Source organism: Pempheris klunzingeri, chromosome 19 (assembly GCF_042242105.1).
Source record: "Pempheris klunzingeri isolate RE-2024b chromosome 19, fPemKlu1.hap1, whole genome shotgun sequence".
NCBI lineage: Eukaryota > Metazoa > Chordata > Actinopteri > Acropomatiformes > Pempheridae > Pempheris > Pempheris klunzingeri.
In genome coordinates, this window is record NC_092030.1 from 13096159 (window position 1) to 13116562 (window position 20404).

Genomic DNA, 20404 nt, shown 5'->3' on the forward strand with positions numbered 1-20404 from the left:
GCCCAGTGTCAGCTGGGACTGGCTGCAGCCCCCCCGATGACCCTTAAGGATACCAACATCACAATCCCACAATCAACCAACGTCACCGTCTGGAAAGACTGTGTTAGTTAATAAGTTAATTAATTTATGTAAACTGACTATGATTAGGTTACATGCATATTCAGCATAGGTCTAACATTTGCAAATAGAAGCATTATATCACTGGATGTCTTCAGCCAGCAGATATCGGTCTATCCCTACACCAGCTCTTACTTGTGCAATCGTATAATCTACATTTTGATCAAAAGTTTCTACTGACATATGCCGTCTGTCAATTATTGGCTTTATATTGACAATGTAACAAATGATTGCCTCTCAACTTGCATGTTAGATAATTTTCTTTCGTTTTTTGACCTCATAATATCAAATGATCATTTGATTTAAGGCGGTTAAAGTATTTTTTTTTCTGTCTTTGTCAGTATGGTTTAATATAGTGGAGTGACTGATTGTGTAGTTCCACTCACTGACTAATTGACGTACTCGAGCATCTCTTTATTTCTCTTTTGTCCTCTCCATCCTGTCCTCCTCTAACCCTTTGAACCGGCTGCTTCCTTGCAAAGCAAATGATCAAAAAGAGAGCGTGACCTCCTTTGGATTTCTCTTCTCTGTCGCTCTTTTATCATGATTTCACTTTCAGAGACATAGTGTATTTAAAGATACTGTATTTTAATATACAGTGGTTGGGAAAATCCACAAAGGGGTCAGTTTTACGTCTTCCTCCATCCTCCTCTCTCCCACCCCTTCCTCCCTGCTCCTTTGCATTGCATGTCAATCCAAATCAGTTTGAGTGCCTCTGCCTGCAGCTTTGTTTGTAAAAAAAAAAAAACACTGTCAGTTTTGTGTTTGTTTGTCCATTTTTAAGGCACGGAACACTTCATCGGATTAGTCTGTGCTCAAGCTGCAATGCACCTTTCAAGCAGCTCAATTATTAGAATTATCAGTTGCTTGGACATGGAATACATCCACAGTTTGAGTGAAGTGTGAAAACCATCAAGTGAAAACCATCAAGTCAACAGTATTAAAAATCTGCCATCTATGCTTACTGAGTTGAAAATATTTTCTAATATTTCCTAAAATTCAAAAGAGATAAAGAGACTTCTTTTCCTTAAACTTTTGCTCTGGTGCTTTTGGTTTTGGAAAGGCAATTTGAAAATCCAGACTCTTCATATGTAGACTTTTTACTCTTACAACAGCACCATGCACACTGTTTCTACAACTGCTGTGCCTCAATATGGCTGCTAAACTATGATTGGATCATTCAAATTGCAATATTGCCAGAAAAGAACAATGTGAGAAACTCTAAAACACTGGCAGTACAAGTTTTAATGCCAGTAATTAGGCTGACATTTATCTGTCCCATTATTATAAAGCATCTATTCCTTATGGGTGTTCTTTGCTTTGTAATTGGACCAAACCCAGGAAGCAGTAAATCACCTTTGGAACCAGAAAGAGGCCCGTTGGTATCCACTCACTCGCCAAACCATCTGACGGGTGCGAAAGATGCATTGTAGCTTGCAAGAAAACAGCTTCTATTTTTCTTTTCTTGCTCTGTGATTTTGTTTTTGATTTTTCTTCTTTCCTCACACTTCTCCAAATGTGTTTGTGTCACATTGGAGGCCCACCAATGTCTGCATTCGTGGGTTTGCAATGAGCTCATGGAAAAAGACCCACAGTGTGCTGGGAAAAAGAAGCTTTTCTGCCAGGAACATTGTTTATTCTGTTTTTGTGTGGTAATATCACAGACTTTGAACTATTCTTCTGCATTAGTTCCATATTGGCAACAAATAGACATTTTGCACATAAAACTCTTAACTTTTATCCACCTTTTGGTCAGGGTTTGCAGAGACTAGAGCTGAGTCTGGGATAAACTCCTCAAAACATAACCTGTTTAATTGTGCTCCTGTTACATATTCTGTTGTATTGGTGGAACTGTGTGTTGTTGTTCAGCGAGATGAGTATTGTAGTGGCTTACCGAAGCTCGTAGATGTAGATTTGAATGTGTGTGTGTGTGTGTGTGTGTGTGTGTGTGTGTGTATGTGTGCATGTGTGTGTTTGTTTTTTATTACCTACCCACTGTGTTCTGTGCTCACAGCTGGCTCAGTATCCCATGTTAAGAGAGGAGATGGAGAGAATCGTCACCCAGCACATCAGAGACAGAGAAAACCGCACTAAGGATCAGGTAGCACACAAAAAAGGACACACACATTAAGAACAGTGAGTTTATGGTGGTGCAGAAGAGGGCTGGCATGTATAGAATCATGACGACCATTGTTTTACCTAATTTTACACGAGTGGACTTTCCATATACAGCATATATGCTGTTATTTGTTACATTTTTATTATCATTATGTTTAATGAAAGTAAAATAGCAGAGGACCTATAACCAGACACATAGTAATGCATCATGTTAACACACATATTGTACCAGTTTTTACCAGTTTTGGCTACTTTTTCATCATGCTTACACCACTAGAATAAAATGCTGAAAACACAAATGGAGTATCATACAAACATAAATACAAAAAATAGATAAAATCATCAATAAAATGATTTTGTCTTAGGTGAAATACATTTTAGAAGTCAGTTTTTTTGGTATAATAGCTTTTAATGCAGCAGGTTAATAAATGGGGATTCATTCATTCATTCATTCCTCTCTGCTCAGGTGTTGCTGTTGATAGAAATTGAGTTGTCCTACATGAACACCAACCATGAGGACTTCATTGGATTTGCCAAGTGAGTTTCTGTTTTTTACTCTTTCTTCCATTGTACAGTATATAAATCTACGGTACTGCCATCTTCAACATGTGTTGTTAAAGTCCAAAATCTAGTATCCCCTGATGTGTTTTGTTGTGCAGCGCTCAGCAGAGGATCAACCAAATGAACAAGAAGAAGGCTGCTGGTAACCAGGTACGCCGACCACACTGAAAACACTGTCATGTTCAGTGGAGACCGTCACTTTTATTTGACAGGTTATACTACATTTCACAGGTTATAGTACAGAGTCATTCTCTTTAAGCTACAGGAACATGATTCCAGATTGAGCCCATCCAGTGTTTCATATGCTGTCCAGCAACATGACATCTGCACTTGATACAGTCTTTCCCCAAGGCACGATTCTGTTAGCACTCAGCTCTCTGTTTTGCCCATGCTAAATGTAGCACAGCTATATAGTATCTTGTTACCCTGGGCAACAGTCCATATCCTACACAATGCAGCCCTGTACATGTCACACGCTAATGGGCAACAGTTGTCGAATCTTGAAACAGCTTCTCCCTTTGGAGAAAGTCACAGTGATGTCAGCACTAGGCGAAAGTCTACTGCGAAAATAGCGGCCTTCAGTTTTATGGAGGTGTAAGATAGTCCCCACAGTTTATGGCTTCAACAATCATAACATTAATATCACCAGAAGGCGCTGGAATACTTGTGCCAAGGTTACACAATCCTCAAAATCGGTCATTTTAATAACAGAGAATGGCTTGAAATTTGAAAGCTCCATCCAGACAATTATGCAACACATGCGATTGATTTGTCTCATTTATGTAAGTGCAGTAGTTCATTTGAAAAAAAAAGAAAAGAAGCAAAAAGACTTTAAAAATTGGTCGCAATGTTAAGAAGTTCTCGAAAACATTCACTAACAAGACAAAATCTACAGTAATTGGTTACTTTAAATACATCACCATATCAGATGAATGACTACACATTTAAGGTGAAATACATAGATTTTGCATGATTTATATTCTGCTTTTGCCCTCTGAAAGCATGTAGCTCTTCCTCTACTTTTGAATCTTATTCTTTAATTTTCTTCTCTTCAGCTCGGGTGTTTGGTGTCTGTCATTTTTCAGTTTCCTCTGAGTGATTTCTCTTTTTGCTTTGTCTGCTCCTTTGTCCTCCTCTCTCTGTGGCTTTTCTGCTTCAGGATGAGATCATGGTGAGTAGTGTGCGCGTCCGTGTTTGAAGTGTACGTGTGTGTGTGTGTGTGTGATACTGTGCATGTCTGCAGGTAGGCTTTCATGCGTATGTGCACATGTTTACGCTCTGCATATGTATGGACCCATGTATCTATATATGTTTAAACTTGTATGTCTTTTTGTTTTTGTGCTGGATTATCGTTGATATTGGATTCATGAGTTCGCGTGTGTTTCAATTAAATGAGCTTGATACTAACTATGATTAGTTGGGCAGGTGGCTGTGGTGGGGGATGCTTGGCTGCTTCCCTGTTCTCTCTGTTTCAGCTGTGCCCCCCCCCCCCCCCTTCTCCCCCTGTAGCACACACATTCACACTCACACACACATACAGTACAGGAGGATAAATGTACTGCAAAATCCCGTCCTTCGTGGTTCAGCCGAGAGAACATAAAGGAGCTAATTTAAACATTTCTTCCTTCATTTTGTTTTGTGATGACATTTTCTTGTCACAGGCGTCTTTCAGTCTTGCTGAAAGGCTCAGTTTGGAGATGTTAGAGGCTAGTTTGCTTTGGCAGTGAGGAGACTTGCATCTCAAAGAGAAGAAGAAAGAGAGAGATCAAAGAATGAGAGGAGATTTTCTTTTTCTTCAAGAGAATTATTCAAGATTTTTGTTTACATGTCACTAGTCTCCTCCAACTAGTCCATCCAAAGTAGCAAAAGGTCAGGGGAAATGACCTGCGGTGGGCCAGACATATGTCCCCTCCACAGTTGTCAGTTGTCATAACAACCACCAAGGTTGGGATCAAAGGTTAGGGGCTCATAGTAAACAACGTCATGATCTTTACTTCCTGTTTACAGATGGATGTAGTTGCCCCCACAGCTTCTGTTCTCCCTATGTAACCCAAAATGATGGGCTCATCATCAAATACGCTGATGAAAAGATGCAGCGCTTCTTATTTGATCTCTCAAATCCTGCTGGATCATCAGTCGGTACACGATGAAAGTCAGCCAAGTTTTATTTAAACCCACAGAACTTTATTTGAAATTTCAGCCCTGATCTGAGACTCTTTAAAGATACCAAATACATATGAATGTAGTGGAATATGTCAAAATGATGCATAGGAGTGTGCAGACATTTTTTTTTTCATATCTGATTTGAGGGTCTATACATGCAGAGTATTGTGTGCTGTCCAGATAGTAAAGCCCTCTGAGACAAATTTGTGATTTGAGACAGTCGATGAAGAGAGTTATGCCTGTATACTGACTCCAAAACCAAACCATTACTTCTTTTTAAACTAGTTTTTTATTTCCTGTCAACAAGCGCATTCATACAGCACAGCCACATGTTCAGAGATGCAGCATGTCACTGAGGGTATTACGTGAATATCGTCATCCTGTCAGCGTCCGTTTACAGTTCCAATAAATGAGGATGAATAATAATATTTATCCACACAACACAGAGAAAACAGAAGAATATACATTATGTAAAAAATAGCATGTTGTGTTTATGTTTAACTAAGGGAAATGCAATCCAAACGATATGAAAAATCACATTAGTTTATCTTCCTCTCATTAGTAATATCTGATCGTTACCTTTTACATCTTTTGGGAATATTCCTAATATAAAGTGAGACGGTCCTAAGGGCAGTTCTTTATCGAAACATTTTTGAATCATTTTTGTATATTTTGCTAATTTTCTGATCATTTTGGACAGTTCCCAAAAAATATGTGTGCGTTCTCCTACCAGGCCACAGCCCCTCCAGCAGTGATGTCCCGAGAAGTCATGAAAAATCTCACATTAACTTCCTTTTCCAATTCCTTCAAAGTGGGGCTATTTGTTATTCTATATCCCTCTCCACGTGAGGGAGAGGGATGTCATTTTTCACTGATATCCATTGGTTACATGTATGATATGAACTAAAAGCCCCTATAATTGTTAGCATAAAGAAATGTTCTATGTTGGATGGTGAAGTACCTTCTGTAGCTTGTCCCATTCTTTATGTTTCTTACAGTAATGCCTCGGTTGTTGTTGTTATCTAAAAAAGGTTGTCTTTATGCTGAAGCTGTTCAAAGGACTGACCTGATATGATTAAACCATTTTCTTCCTATTTTTAAACCCTGCCTCTAATTGAGATTGTATCTAAGGGCACATTTGGGCAGTCACTCCATTTCGCCGTGAGCTATAAGGTATCTTTATGTTGAGATATCCATGCAGCCGTTCACTGGCCCCCGCTTTCTTTTGAGCTTAAAAGTCTTTTAAATGTAATTCTGGGTGTAGAAAGGGGGGCAGTTTAGGGTTCGGAGTGAATGTGCAGGCGTTCTTCTTATTTAGATTTGGGGCAATATAAATGAAATTGACTTGTAATGATACACCCTTATAAAAACTGTGAGTCTTGTATTAAATTTAACATTAAATAAACAATGCAATATATGCAACATACAAGCTACTTGAGAGGAAATAAGAGAGATTGTACCCAAAGAGCAGCAGCTACAAATCAAAGGGAAATGAATTTTGAAGAGTTCAGCCCCCTGAAGTTTGATCAATCCACCAAATCTATTCAAGAAGCACATACAGTATAGAACAGTCAGGCTCCAGCATTTCACTGCATGGTCCCATAAAAGGGTTTGACATGGGCCACTCTTGTTGTATCCTCCTTACATCCCTTGCCCCAACCCTGCTTGCTGTCCCCCTTTGCTGCCGTCCCAGCAGCCAGCTATAACGTGCCGGTACATGACCAATCTTGTGTATTTGGCCTTTATTAAATGCCCTGCGATGGCGTAGCTTTGTAACATTCTCTCCACATTCTCATTCAGCCGGAGAGAGGAGTTAACGATCGGTTCAAGGTAAATAACACGCACACCATGTACTGTATGTGTCTATAGTTTCTGTATGGTGGAAAGAATGAAATCCAAGAGAAAAAAAGAGGACAAAAAAAAGAGTGTGAGGAATGTGTTTAGTCATGTAGGTGTGCGTCACCCTGCTGTTGTTTGTGGCAGTTACTTCTTATCTCCACTAGAAGCAGTGACATTACATTTTATTGTGCTGCGGTATTCATGTTAGTGTAAGTGTGTCACGTGTGTGTGTGTTTCATACACAGGTTGACAAACATATACGATACTAGATCTGTGAAATATTGTGAGAGGTGGTGCATTTTGCCTGCTGTATGTTATTTATAATCCCTCTCCTTTTTGTCTGCGCGTGTGTGTGTGTGTCTCTCAGGTGATCAGGAAGGGCTGGCTGACCATCAACAACATCGGCATCATGAAGGGAGGAGCCAAGGAGTACTGGTTCGTCCTCACCGCCGAGTCCCTGTCCTGGTATAAAGATGATGAGGTGAGAGATTATTCACACATACTCAAACAGTAAGGTTGTTCCCGTCTGCACACTTTTGTATTTGCACAATTCAAAATTTGTGGGGTAGATTAGAGAGCTGCCAGTCAAATCTTCAATGCATCAGCCAAACCGATAAAAGGCATTTGTTTATCTGCTTTGTATTGCTGTCCGAAGAACAAAGTCTCTGAATGACCAAATTTATCTTGGCATTTGTACCCCAAATCCCCAAAGGGTCATGTTGGTATTGTTTTCTTTCTGAAATTCTTATGTGTTACCTTGCAATACTTTTTGTGCTACTTGTGTGTGATGGGTGTAACTACATGCAGGTTGTGCAGTGAGTTGACATAGTTGTGCTGGCTGAGCGTCTCACGGAAGCTACTGTGTTCCTGAACTCCTGTTGTGTATTGGTAACACTCATATCTGATGTAAGCACTGTGGGCTCAAATCCTGAGCAGCTCAACGATGCAGATGTGTTAAGCTAATATCAATATAATCACCCCAGCGATGCATTATGTGTAGTGAGGTGTTGTCAGTGTTGATGATGAATTTCAGAGCTGGCTGAAAAGGTGCATTCAGGGTTTTGTCACTAAAATTATGCACTACCCATGAAGACATGACATTTTATTGTGAAATCTTACAGCACAGCTTGAGACACCGCCACCTGTGTTTCAGTCACCTAAAAATGAGGCGTCTCATTTTAACACCAGTATTTTCCAAGAATTATTTCGGTTGGATCTCAGTGTTTATTCTCCATGAGCTTCAACCAGAGTCATTGAGAGTTTCTTTTCCACTTTCTGGTCCAAAAGTCATTCCAGCTCATCCCACTGGCAAAAATGACTGTTGGTCCTCTGCAGGCTGAGATTATTTGACCCTGCATGCTTTGTTACTGGTCTGCCTGGTCAAAGCGGTGTCCCATGATGCTTTGCAGAACTATTAGGAGCTAGCCACAGTCTTACTGTCTCCAGGCCTTAGCCACAGCCGCTCTGCTCGCTGACATACGGCTGTGTGTGTGTGTGTGTGTGTGTGTGTGTGTGTGTGTGTGTGTAGCATTGGCCCTTTACAAAGAGTCAGGACCCCCCAGTATGTGAGACACTGAAGCTGGCACCCACATGTGCATACCAAAGCCCCCTGCCCTGTTCCCAATTACACACACACATACTCACACACACACACACACACACACACACACACACACACACACACACACACACACACACAAGCTACTTCTTATAAACTTACTTCATTTCAAAGAAGGGGCACAGAGCAAGAGAGGGACTGGATTGTAGGGGAGGTGAGGGGAGAAGGCAGGAGTGTCTCTTGTTAGCTGGTTAGCAGCAGGAGTAACAAGGACCATGTGAAGGGAGAGAAAATGGGGAGGAGAGGTGGGGGTGGGGGCACATGGGGAGAGACAGGGAGGAGGAGAAAGAGATTGGGGTTGACGTTTTGCTTATATATCTTCACTTCTTACCTTTTTTCGTCCTCTCATTTCCCATCGCTCCCTCAAAGGTTTTCCCCAGACCAGAGGAAACTCTTCTTCACCCTCCCCTCCCCTCATCCGTCTGTCCATTCTGTCTCAGTCTTTCCTCATCACCGTCTCCTTCCCCTACCCCCCCCATCTTTCCCTCGCCTCTTGTACTGTATATTTATTTGAACATGGAGCTGCGAGGGTGCGGGGAGACCCAAAACCAACACACGGCGCTGGTGTTAAAGCTCAGTGCCGAGGCTGAAGGGCACTGCAGCCCTGAAAATTCTTTAAAAAAGAAAACAAGAGAACAGAAAGAGAAAAAAGGAGGGACTTTAAATTTCGTTTTCTATCCAAGCTGAACATTTTTATATAGTCTAGTCACACAAGCACAGACACATTATAGGTTAGAGTACTCATGAGGGCTTGTACTCATAGATACTTGTCAACACATGAAAAGTTGGAAACAGTTTTATATATAGATTAAAATGAAGTTTCATTTATTTTTGTGCAGTTATGCACAATGTTTCTTTACTCTGACTTGCAAAACAGCGCAGCACCACTTTATTGACTGCCTCTTGTCATAGGGAAAACCCTTTGCCGCAGCATGGCAACACACACATACACACACTTACAGAAATACACATACACACACCACCCCCAGACACTAATAATAACTTTCAACCCAACTAGTGGTGCCAGGATGTTTTGGTTAGTGTGCCTGTGTGTGTAAAATGTGTGTATGTGTGTGTGCCTAGAAACCTTCTGGTCTGTATTACCACAGGACATGCCAATTCTTTGAATCAGGCTGCTCTGTAGCTTAAAGCTTCCCGAAGCAGAGAGAGAGGGAGGGAGGGATGGAGGGAGGGAGGGAGGGAGATGTGAATGGAGGAAAAATGGTTGAAAAGAAAACATGTACATAAAAAAGACCCACACGACAGTGAATTTGCAGACAGCCAGCACATGTGATACTCATATATCCCTCTAGTGAAATTCATACATTTACACATAGACATTTTCAGATGAATAAGATGTAGATAGTGCTTTGCTGTCCATCAGTGCCTGTAGGATGTATTTTCTTAGGGTCACCCTTTTGGCTCTGTATGTCTGTGTGTGTGTGTGTGTGTGTGTGTCTGCTCGGGTTTCCCTGCTCCTGCTGTAAAGCTGCCAGAAAGCCAGACTCGCCTGGTGATCCCAGCTGTAAACATCCTGGGGGGAAACAGCAGACTGCCGCTTTCAACGCACTCACCAGAAACATGTCAGCTATATGATGTGTGCGCGTGTGCGTGCATTTATGTGCGCTCGTGTGCATGTTCCGCGGGCTGCGACATGGTGGCAGGGCTCTAAATGGAAACAGGTTGGTTTGCGGTCTTCATTCCTGCAGACGATGCTCTGTGATGGGACACTGTGAATGTTTCTGCCCTCTACTTTGCTTTTGTGTACTTGAGAGGGAGAAGCAGTGGGAAATGGTAGGCTGTGGGATCCCTTTATCAAAGACAGGCAGCTGTAAAGACAAACTGTGGCCCTTGCGAAGAGGTAGAAATGGAATCAGGTTGGAAAACAAGGCTAAACTTGTAGCGTTTCACATGACGTCACCTACTAACACTAAAACCACAAACAATTTTTGGGCTTTTTTTGGGAGAGCTATACAAAGACTCGTAAAAATGGCGAATAGACAAAGACAGAGTGGCTGCTCTTTCAACATTTTTGTATGGTGGCTTCCTGCCTGCGCACATTACATGGTCATTTGAGGTAAAGCAGCCACAAGTCAATGCAGGGAAGGCAGAGACGTAATTGTACATTTTGGTTGAAAGTGCGGCGCAATGCTGGGGGTTTACTGTGTGTTTTAGTTATCTTTTTGGGTAAGTGTTCATTTTTTTCTGTGTGGTTGAACTTTTTTTGGCTTCAGTTCCCACTTGGATCTTTTGGTTTTGTAGAAAAATAAACAACACGCTGAGAATGTCATGCAACCATCACTTATATTTACATGAATGTGATTCTGTGTGTGTCAAAATGGGATTTCACATTTTGTGTTTAATCTCTATAAACTCAGAAAAGAAAAAGAGAAACAATGTTAAATAGATATCCAAGCATCTTTATTTCAACTATTTTCTACAATGTTTTCTTCATCAGATGTCAGTCTTAGTTAAAAAACAATACATAAACCTATAAACAGCAAAATATATTAAAAAAAAAAAAAAAGGTTTGGGTCCTATGTATCTGTCACTCATAAATCCAGGATAGGCGGGGGCCAGGCCTTTGTGGTGAAGCCTCTGGGTGCTTTATTTAGGCTTGTGCCTGAGCTTGTCCAGATGGATGAGGGGTGGTGCTGCGTGCTCCCACAGCCTAGTGTACTTGTGCCTGTTGCATGCCCTCTGAGCGCTCTTTTTCTCGTCCCTCCTTTGGACTCCGCGAGTCGTCCCGTGCATCCCCGGCCAGCCTAACCAATGTGCAGACTACTGTACAACCACTACTTCCTGAACAGGTAGTCTGAACACTGGGCAGGCGGGCTGGGCGGCTGAAGGATGCTGTGGAGAGGCTTTCACTGATGCCACCGCAGATAAGCTCATGCATCAGTGTGTATGATTCATTCACACACACTCTGAACTATACTCACTGTGGTCCCAGTGCCAGACCCTTGAGTCCAGCTCCCTCTGCTCTCATTGTCTGACTGCTCACAAAGTGCTGATCGGGCTGATTGTGTGGGCTGGAGGAGAAACAGCATGTGAGGGATGGATGAAGAGGACGGTAGGGAGGTGAAGGAGGAGGAGAGATTAGACAGATGTGATAGCAGATTGGCAGATTAAATGACATTCCCTCTCGTTTCCCGCTGTGAGGAGCAGCATTCCACACCGAGCATTGGAGGAGAAATACAAGACACTGAAATGCATTTTGGATCTTTCTCAATGGCACTAAGAGATGTCGGAAAGTAATACATTCGTTTCATGAATGCGATGACTTATACAGTGAATGCTGTCCATCATTTGGGTTTTTATTGGTCAAATCTTTAATCATTCATTCAATTTTTCAACTTCAGATTAGTTTTGTTGACAAAAAAAGCACAAAAAAATAATATTTCCATGGCAAAGACCTGTTGATGTCTGTTTAGAGAAAGTAGATTAAAGAAGAAAGATAAGCACAAATGCATAAACACACACAAGGGTCATACTCAGTTTAGTACAAATTTGTACAACCTAAACTTGGTATGACCCCGCTGACCCCCAGGCCAAAAATAAATAAATAAAAACCAGGATATTTCACAAGATGTTAAACAGTTTAAAAACTGGTAAGATGCAGCTGTCATGAAGGTGGAAACACCCAGAGGGCAGCTTGTTGGTCTCGAAGTGATCTCAGTCTCTCATGGTTAGAACTTATGCTGAGATAAGAGATACGAGCTGCGATAAGTCGGACCCAACACTTCACATTAAAACATGTAATTTTCCTTGACACATCCCTTATGGAAAAAAAAATCCTCCTTATGGAGGGAATACCTGCAACTTGACAATCTCCTTTGTCTTCTACACATCTTGCTATCTTGGCTGATGCCTCTTCTTCTTGGATGATATTTGTTTTGCCTCCGTCTTGCCTGGTTAACCCCAGTTAATCTCCAGGCGTCCTTTCAGTCAACACTGCCGCGTATTTGAAGCAAATTCAGGATGGTGGCGTTCAAATGCTTCTTCTGCGTCACTTGGATTTGTCTACTGAAGCTTCCCAGAGCAAAAAAGCCGCTCGGGTAGCGAGCAAGGTGGACCGACTAGAGGCTCGACGTGGCAAAGGACTGGCCATCAAGTTTCCCCTTTGAGAGACAGAAGGAGAAAAAGGAAGGACAGAGAGAGGAGATATGGAGGGAGAAAGAGGAGGAGCTCGCCGGCCCCCCATTTTTCCTCTTCTCTCTTCTTCCCCTCTCCCCTCCCTCTGTCTGGCTTTTTTTCCCTCTCTTTCTTTCTTTCTACTCTGGCTTTTGGGGGAGAAAGTGGAAGGTCAAAGGTGAACAGGAAGTGAGACACATTCATTTGGTGTGTGTGTTGTAAAGTTTGGAGTGAAGAATTGGCTGCCGAGGGAGGGAACTTTTTAGTGGAAGCTTATGTGGGCAGATGGGAGGATGTCTGCGTTTGTGCGCTCACGTGGAGGCATGTGTGTTTCGTAAAGCGCCTGCATGTTCTTCCCTGCCATCTAGTCTATGTGCACGCTCTCTTATGGTACATGTGAATGTATATGTGGTTTTTGAGTGATGGATGTGTGTGTGTAGGAGTGGGGCTGGGTGAGAGTGGAGGCTCCACGGTCTTTGTAGCAAGGGCAGGAATGTCGGCGTTTTCTTGGCAAGCAGGAGGAAGCCTTGTAATAACTCCAGATGTGCAGCCCTGTGGTCTCCATCTCTCTCTTGCTCCCTCTGTTTTTACTTCTAAAGCTGATTTCCTCTCCCTGTCCGACTCGAATAAAGAGCCCTTTATGCAGCTCTGCAGCCTTCCCAACACACACACATAAACACACACACTCGCACACAGAGGGGGGTGGTGGTGGTGAAGGGTGACATACTACTGGTAAATCAGAACCAGAGTGAAAGAGTTCTGTGTGTGTGTGTGTGTGTGTAGATGAGAAGGGAAAAGTCTGTGATTCAAAGTTGAGACATAAGTAGTCAGAGTTTGCCTCCTTCACCTTCCTCGTTTCACACACCCACATGCACTCACACACACTCACATGGAGGGTTCATTCTTACCACTGGCAGACAGGAGTAATCAATGGTAGTGTTTCCAGGTGTGTGTGTGTGTGTGTGTGTACCTGTGTGTGTGTGTGTGTGCAGAGGCGGCCAAGGCCGTGTGTTTGTTTTAGCTATGGTTTCTGAGCTCCGACCTGAGCTCCAAATCAAAGCAGGCACAACCCCTGGAGAGACGAGTCAGCAGTACTGGCAGAGATGGAGGGATGTGGAGGGAAAGTGAGAGAAACGGAGAGGAGAAAGTGGAGATGAAAGAAGGAGGCAGCTTAAAAAGGAAGGGCGAAAAGGAGACAAAATGATGCCCAGCGAGCTTCATAAGAATAATGAAAAATGCAGTTGAGAAACAAGCCAGGAAAGAGAATGACAGAAATCAGTCCTCTTTACTGTTGTGCTTTAAGTTTGGGGTTCGGGGATTGGAAGGAGTGAATTTTAATGGATGGGTGGGGGGAGCGCTGCGGTCGCACCAACATTGTTTCCACTGTTTGGATGATCAGGCAGGCAGCTTCCTTTTCAAACTCTTAGTCAGTAAAGCCAGAAATACAGAGAAAGTATGCACGCACACACACATACTGTACACACACACACATCCAGTATAGTCTGTGATCCCATGTTATTCTGTCTTGTCATGAAATAGCGCTGGTTAATATGAAAAACCTCAAGTTTCTGACAAGGTTTTTCCTTTTTGTATTTTGATATTGCCTAAAGCGAATGACTGTCGGTGTTTGTGGGTGTAATTGTACGTTTCTGGTGTTTGCATCAGTGTGGTGAGTCTTAAGCTTGTGAACACCATACTATAGATTTATTTGAGTGTGTATGTAACACGCTAGCCAAACCCATAAAGGCAGCCCCAAAATGTGATCCTGTATTTCATGCGAGTGCCATCAGTCAGCTGTGATACACTAAAATCTCACAGAGAGAGAGATAGCACGTCAAATCGCAATTGCTCTTGTTGGATAACTTCAATGTCAACCACATAATGGCTTGGTTTTATTTTCTGTCTGCCTCATAATATCGTATCATTATTATTTCTTTGTTGAAACTGAATACAACTATCTCGATATTGTCCAAAAAGATAAATATGTGGTCAAGGAGCAGTAGGTGGAGAAGTGTTTTGATTCTTTGTTCGAGGAAAAATAACAATGCATGGCATCTAATGTCAAAATACTCCATTACAAGTAAAAGTCCTGCATTTATTAAATAATGTCTTACTAGCCACTACTCCTTGTAGCCAGGGAAGTATAGCTAGTTTCAACTTCTTTATATAGAGTTTAGATAATTTAGTCCAGTAGCTCCAAAACCAGGGTCCTCCAAAGTGTTACCAGGTAAATCTGAGGGGTCATGTGATGATTAATGGGAGAGGAAAGAAGAAAACACAAAGTTCTGCTCCACAAACAAACAAGTACACATCTGTGTTCTCTAATATTTTACTTTTTTGGAAGAAATTTATTTGAAGATATAATTTATTCTCTCTATCTAAAAAGATTAGAAAGCTGCTAAGCCCTGACGTGACAAAGCCCACATAGAAACTGCTTTTTTTTCACCTGTAACCACTTTTAACTACAGCTGTAACGTAAATGTAGTACAGTAAAAAGCACAGTGTTTCCCTTAGAAAGGGAAAGTAGAAGTAGAAGTAGAAGAAGAATAAAATGGAACACACACACTGGTGATAAGACATTTGTAAAACTTGTAAAGATAAACACAAATGGTCAAGTTTTCTCCATTTTTGCTACCTTTTAAAGGATATCAGGCTCAGAGATATAGGACTCAACCTACAGGAAGGTAGAAAAGGCTAGAAATGACGGAGATATGACATTTTGAAATTATGAGATGTATGAGCAAAATGAGGGAAAACTGGTAACAACACCAGTAATGAACAAATCATGGTGTCTCATTGTAAAAGAAAACATTAGAAAAAGGGGGTGGGAGACTGCAAAAGAGAAACAAGAGATGAGTGATGACGTCAGAGGGAGCCGAGGAGGTACACGGGATGGTTTGTAGATAATTCAACATTCATCCTGCCCGACTGATGAGATAAATGAGTAATGTATGTTTTTCTTTCTCTAAATGATATTTCTTGTCCTCTGATTGTTCCCTGCTTACAGATTCCAGAGCATAATGTCAATACAAAAATCATTAGAGAGACAAAGCCTGGGATTCGGCCCAGACACAGGGCAGATAAAAAGAAACCACACTGGTGTGCACTTAATGTCTTTTGGCATGTTGTATACATCCTGTGTGTGTGTGGGTGGGTGTGCGTGCATGTGTGAGTGTGTGTGTGTGTGTGTAGTTGGTCGTTTTGTCATGTGTATGTGAGTCTGTGCAGGCTCACTACTTCCTTTGAAGGAGGATTGACATTTAAAGATTGCTGCATGTGTTTTGTGTATTCTGACGTTGCATATTTTATTATTTAAGGCTATTTTGTATCTTTTTGATTGTATGATATGTTATTTTTTTAGAATTTGTCTTCCAGGATTCCACACATGAGTACAATTGAGTCTTAAACCTTGACAGAAGTGAGTTTTCATGTTCATAAATATCATGTTTTACAAGACTAGATTTACTGTAAATGTGTTAAGTAAAAAAAAAAAAAAAAAAAGCCTCTCCACTCTTGGAACTGCCAACCATTGGCGCAATCATGTCATAAAAATATGCTCCAAGCATACCCACTGTGTAGCATGCAGGGCAAGTTTGATTTAGAAGTGCAAATTTTACATTCTGGCAGTTCATTCTACTATAAAAAGAATCATTTAGAGCTCACTGTATTTGCTTCATGCAGTTCTGATGATGTCATCACTGTGACACAGGATTCATGTGAGGATTAGGCTCACTCCCTTGTTTTCACATTGTTCTGCATCTAGTACAGTAATTCCACAAATGCATTTTAGGATTCTATATAATATGTATTTCCCATCATCGTGAACCATGTAGCTGCACAAGTAAACTTAACCGAATGTTTTCTTTTTTTTGCGTTAGTCATTTAGGCATTTGTTTTGCACGTGAAAACTATGACTACGGGTGTCGTTTGTCATTTCCACTGGGATTTCACATGCTCACACATGAAATATGATTGTATGAATTCACGGGTGAGTTCACATTACTTTTCATAAGGCCACTTTGAGATATTCTTCAGGTTTCATGCCACCATGAAGGTGTGTATTGTAACTTACTGAGAGCTTTGTGCCAAAAATGCACAGACTAGACACACAAGTTGACCAGAGCTTCTGCCCTCTATTAGACAGCAGTCGCTAGACGTGTGGGGATTTTCACATGTTTATGTGGTTAGCGGGCCGTGGTGCTCCCTCCCTCCCTTCTTTTACTCTTTGGTGGTCACCAGTGATTGATCACATGTCCCGCCTAGCCCCTAGGTTGTTACACTGACCCTCTGCAGAAGTAAACGCAGAGCAGATAATTAACTGCTTGGCAATTAGCTGCTAAACAGGAAGGTATCACTGACCTGCCAGCCTGTGCTCAACCGGAGCGCTGACTCAATGTGTCATTGTCATGTGGACACCACGTTTCCTTTCTCCGTGAAGACATTTATTTGTGTTTGTGCTCGTTCCCACAGGAAGAGCTGAGCTGAGCACAAAGGCTGTCACTTTTTTTAGAATCAGTAAAGTCAGCTGAGATTAAACATCAAACACCAGCCAAAGAAAACAGGTCATACATTAAATTCACATTTTTTCATTTTAAGAAAATGTGAGAATGTATGTTTTCATCCCTGTGAAACTGGACATTTGAGATTAGATTTGTTTTCCTGAGACATTTGTCCGTAGCTGATGGAGCTGGAAATCCTTTGTGTCTGCACTGTTATCAAGTAGCACTTTCCATGATATACGAAGTATCAGACGCTGGCAGGCTGCCCAAGGTGATTTGTCATGAGCGTTATTGCACAACCTTGTAGCTGGATGAGTCATCAACAGCTGTGTGTTTTTACACATTGTCCCAGAATAGCTAGAATCGAGCTGTTTGCAATCGCAGTTCTCTCTGCAAAATCATTTCTGCTGTTCCTGATTTAAGTGTTGGCAACATGTGGCCTCACTTGAAATACTGTCCAAACAGCATTAAGTCAAATTAAGTTTCTTCAGATTTTTCTTCTTGGAAAAAAGCAGTCTACACGCAGAAGTCCATTATATCTTGCAACAAACTTATTTGTCAAAAGCTTTTTAGAAATTATTTCAACTCATTTTAAGTTGGCATTAAATGTGGGCAGAAAGCTTTTCCACAAATGCTTCAAACGCAGCGAATCCCATCCTTTTTATGTCTTTCCCCATCCCCGTCGTGTAAGCCTCAAAGAAACGCTCTCTGTGTTTGATTTTTGATTTTTTTTTTTTAAAGACAGAACTCAATAGGGGAATGGTAGAAGAATAGAGGGAAAGAAAAACAGAGGGAGGTGAGGAGGAGGGTTGTGAAAATTACTGTTGGCTGCCACCCAGGGCCCAGTCTTTGTGGTAATGAAGGGTTAGAAGCAGCGTTATTGCTCCCAGATGCCGTGCGGCTTCTCCGCGGCCCTTTGATGCATGGCCCAAGTCACCAGGACTTTTCTATCAGACTCCCATCAACATACACACTACCACACACACACACACACACACACACACACCAAGACATGCAGCCTCTTAAAACAACATGAATGCTGTAAACGACTATCTTCTTGGTTTTCCCACCAAACTACTCAGATTTGTTTCAAAGTGTTAATTGGATACGGCCCCCTTGTGTGTGTGTTTTTGGTGTTTATATACATTATAGCGTGTGTGTGTGGGTGAGTGTGTGTGTGAGGCCATATTTCATCCACATTTTGAAATAGTGTTTGTGTCTTTGAGACTTTTTTTGGACGGTGTGCAGAGTGGTGAAGTGCCTTTATGAATCCAGAAGTGAACTTCCTCTGGCTTTTCATAATGAGCCTGCTATTACTCACTAGAAAAACAAAACCATGGAAAGTACTTTGCTCACACACTGCTCCAAACACCACAGGTTAAATACCAAGTGCACTGCCTTGGCTGCCTCGTGTGTGTGGGTATAAAAATGTTGCATGTGTAGAGGTTCAGACAAAAAGGAGGCACATAACACACCACACATGCGTTTCGTTTTAAATAAAAAGGATTTATTTAGCTATTAGCAAAAACAGTGGATGTGAAAATCTGTAAAATCCGTTACGTAGGTGGGTGAATGGGTGAGTGAAGAAAAGTGTAATGTTGTGTGCTGAAAGGGGTAATAGTAGTAATAATAGTTTCAAACCCAGTATCCAGGTTAAAAGGTCAGCCAAAATTTTTCAAAACATATCCTCATCTATCTCCGGTGGTGTCCAACCAGGTTTGTAGACATCAGCCTTGATGATTTCTGCTTCCATTCCAATACAGTGGAGGCGATTGTAATTTCATTTTGTGCTGCCCACAGTATTGACAAATGGCACTGTGGAGAACCCACAGAGCTTACCATCAGTGGTTTACGATTTCTTTGGCATATGCAGAGTCACATTCAGCTACATTCAGTTGCCAGTTTATTAGGTACACTTTGCTAAACAGTCCTGCAATAAACCTAAAGTGTATAATTTACACTAGTTAGTTTAACTAGTTAATACTTGGGAGGCAGCTTTGCCACTGATCTGTGTACCAAACACATACATGTCCATTGTGTTGGAAGAACTGACCATTAATTTCAATGTTTCTATGATTAACTCCCACACAACAGCTGTGTGTGTTTGTGTGTATAGAATTGGAACTAAACCATTCTAACATTTGGTCACAGTATGACATCACATGTCACGAGGTGACCACTCAGGCAATCATAAACATACAACTGTTTCACCTCATTAACTGCCAAGAGTAATTTTACTGACTGTTAAGTGCATCCTTATGTCAATATTACCAATGGATTATCAAGAGAAACGAGATGACTTGCATTATTTCTGGAAAGACGACAGAGCCCAAAAGACTCTGGAAATCTTTCATGAGAACAACTTTTGGTCCATTATGGAGTACAAGACCATGCATGCTCATCTTAAAGAGGAAGCATACAAGGTGGCTGATCTGATTGCAAGAGAATGGTTAAATCAGAAGACACCCAAGTCCAAGACAGACCAGCAGACTTGTGAAAACCTTGATGGGGAGATCTTCTGGTCTATCATGGAAGATGAGGACAAGCATGCTCACCTCAAGGGGGAAGCCTACAAGGTGGCTGACCTGATCTTCAGAGAGTTGGGTCGTCAGAGGACCTCTAAATGCAAGAAGAAGCAGACGAGTCCTAAAAAAATAGCAGAGCAGAAATTCTGGACCTTGATGGAGGATGGATGGATTCATGCCCATCTGAAACAAGAGGCCTTTAAGGTAGCTGAGCTAATTGCCAGAGAATTGGGGTCCAGCTCTCAGGACAGTCTCAGCAGTGTGGAAGTTGAAAGTCCTGAAGGGGTATCAATCCCTCAGCCACCTTTCACCTCCACTCCTCCTCCTCCTTCCACAGCCAAACCGTCTCAACTGTCCTCTCTAAAGATTGATAAAGACAAGCAGCAACTGTGGCTCTTGTCCAGTCCTGAAGAAAGCCTGGACCAAATCTTAAAGCTGCTCAGCTCTGATGACTGGCAAAAACAAATGTATGCTTTAACATGCATTCAAGATCTGGTGAGGAACCATTCAGAGATACTGAAGGCCACACTTCACAATGTCTGTTTTTGTGTCATGAAGGAGGTTAGAAACCTGCGCTCCATGGTGTCCTGCGCTGCTATGGCCACCCTGGCTGAGGTGTATGCATGTTTCAAGAAGGCCATGGATGACATGGTGGAGGAAACAGTCCATGCCCTGATACTGAAAGTGTCTGATTCCCACACCTTCACCCAGCAGCAGGCAAATCTTGCACTAGATGCCATGGTTCAAAACTGCAGCCCCGTTCGCACCATGAACGCACTGCTGAATGCAGGGCTGAGTCACCGCAGTGCTGCAGTTAGGGCAAGCGCAGC

At 41.9% G+C, this 20404-nt stretch overlaps 1 protein-coding gene across 1 annotated transcript in view; it reads left to right on the top strand.

Annotated features, from left to right (window-relative positions):
• The window catches only part of dnm1a (dynamin 1a), a 48343-nt gene that overhangs the window by 19902 nt on the left and 8037 nt on the right, over positions 1–20404 (top strand). The window contains exons 11-16 of the mRNA XM_070850067.1: positions 2132–2218; positions 2702–2772; positions 2895–2946; positions 3956–3967; positions 6760–6789; positions 7166–7279. Of these exons, the coding sequence (XP_070706168.1) occupies positions 2132–2218; positions 2702–2772; positions 2895–2946; positions 3956–3967; positions 6760–6789; positions 7166–7279 (366 nt within the window). The remainder of the gene's footprint in view (positions 1–2131; positions 2219–2701; positions 2773–2894; positions 2947–3955; positions 3968–6759; positions 6790–7165; positions 7280–20404) is intronic.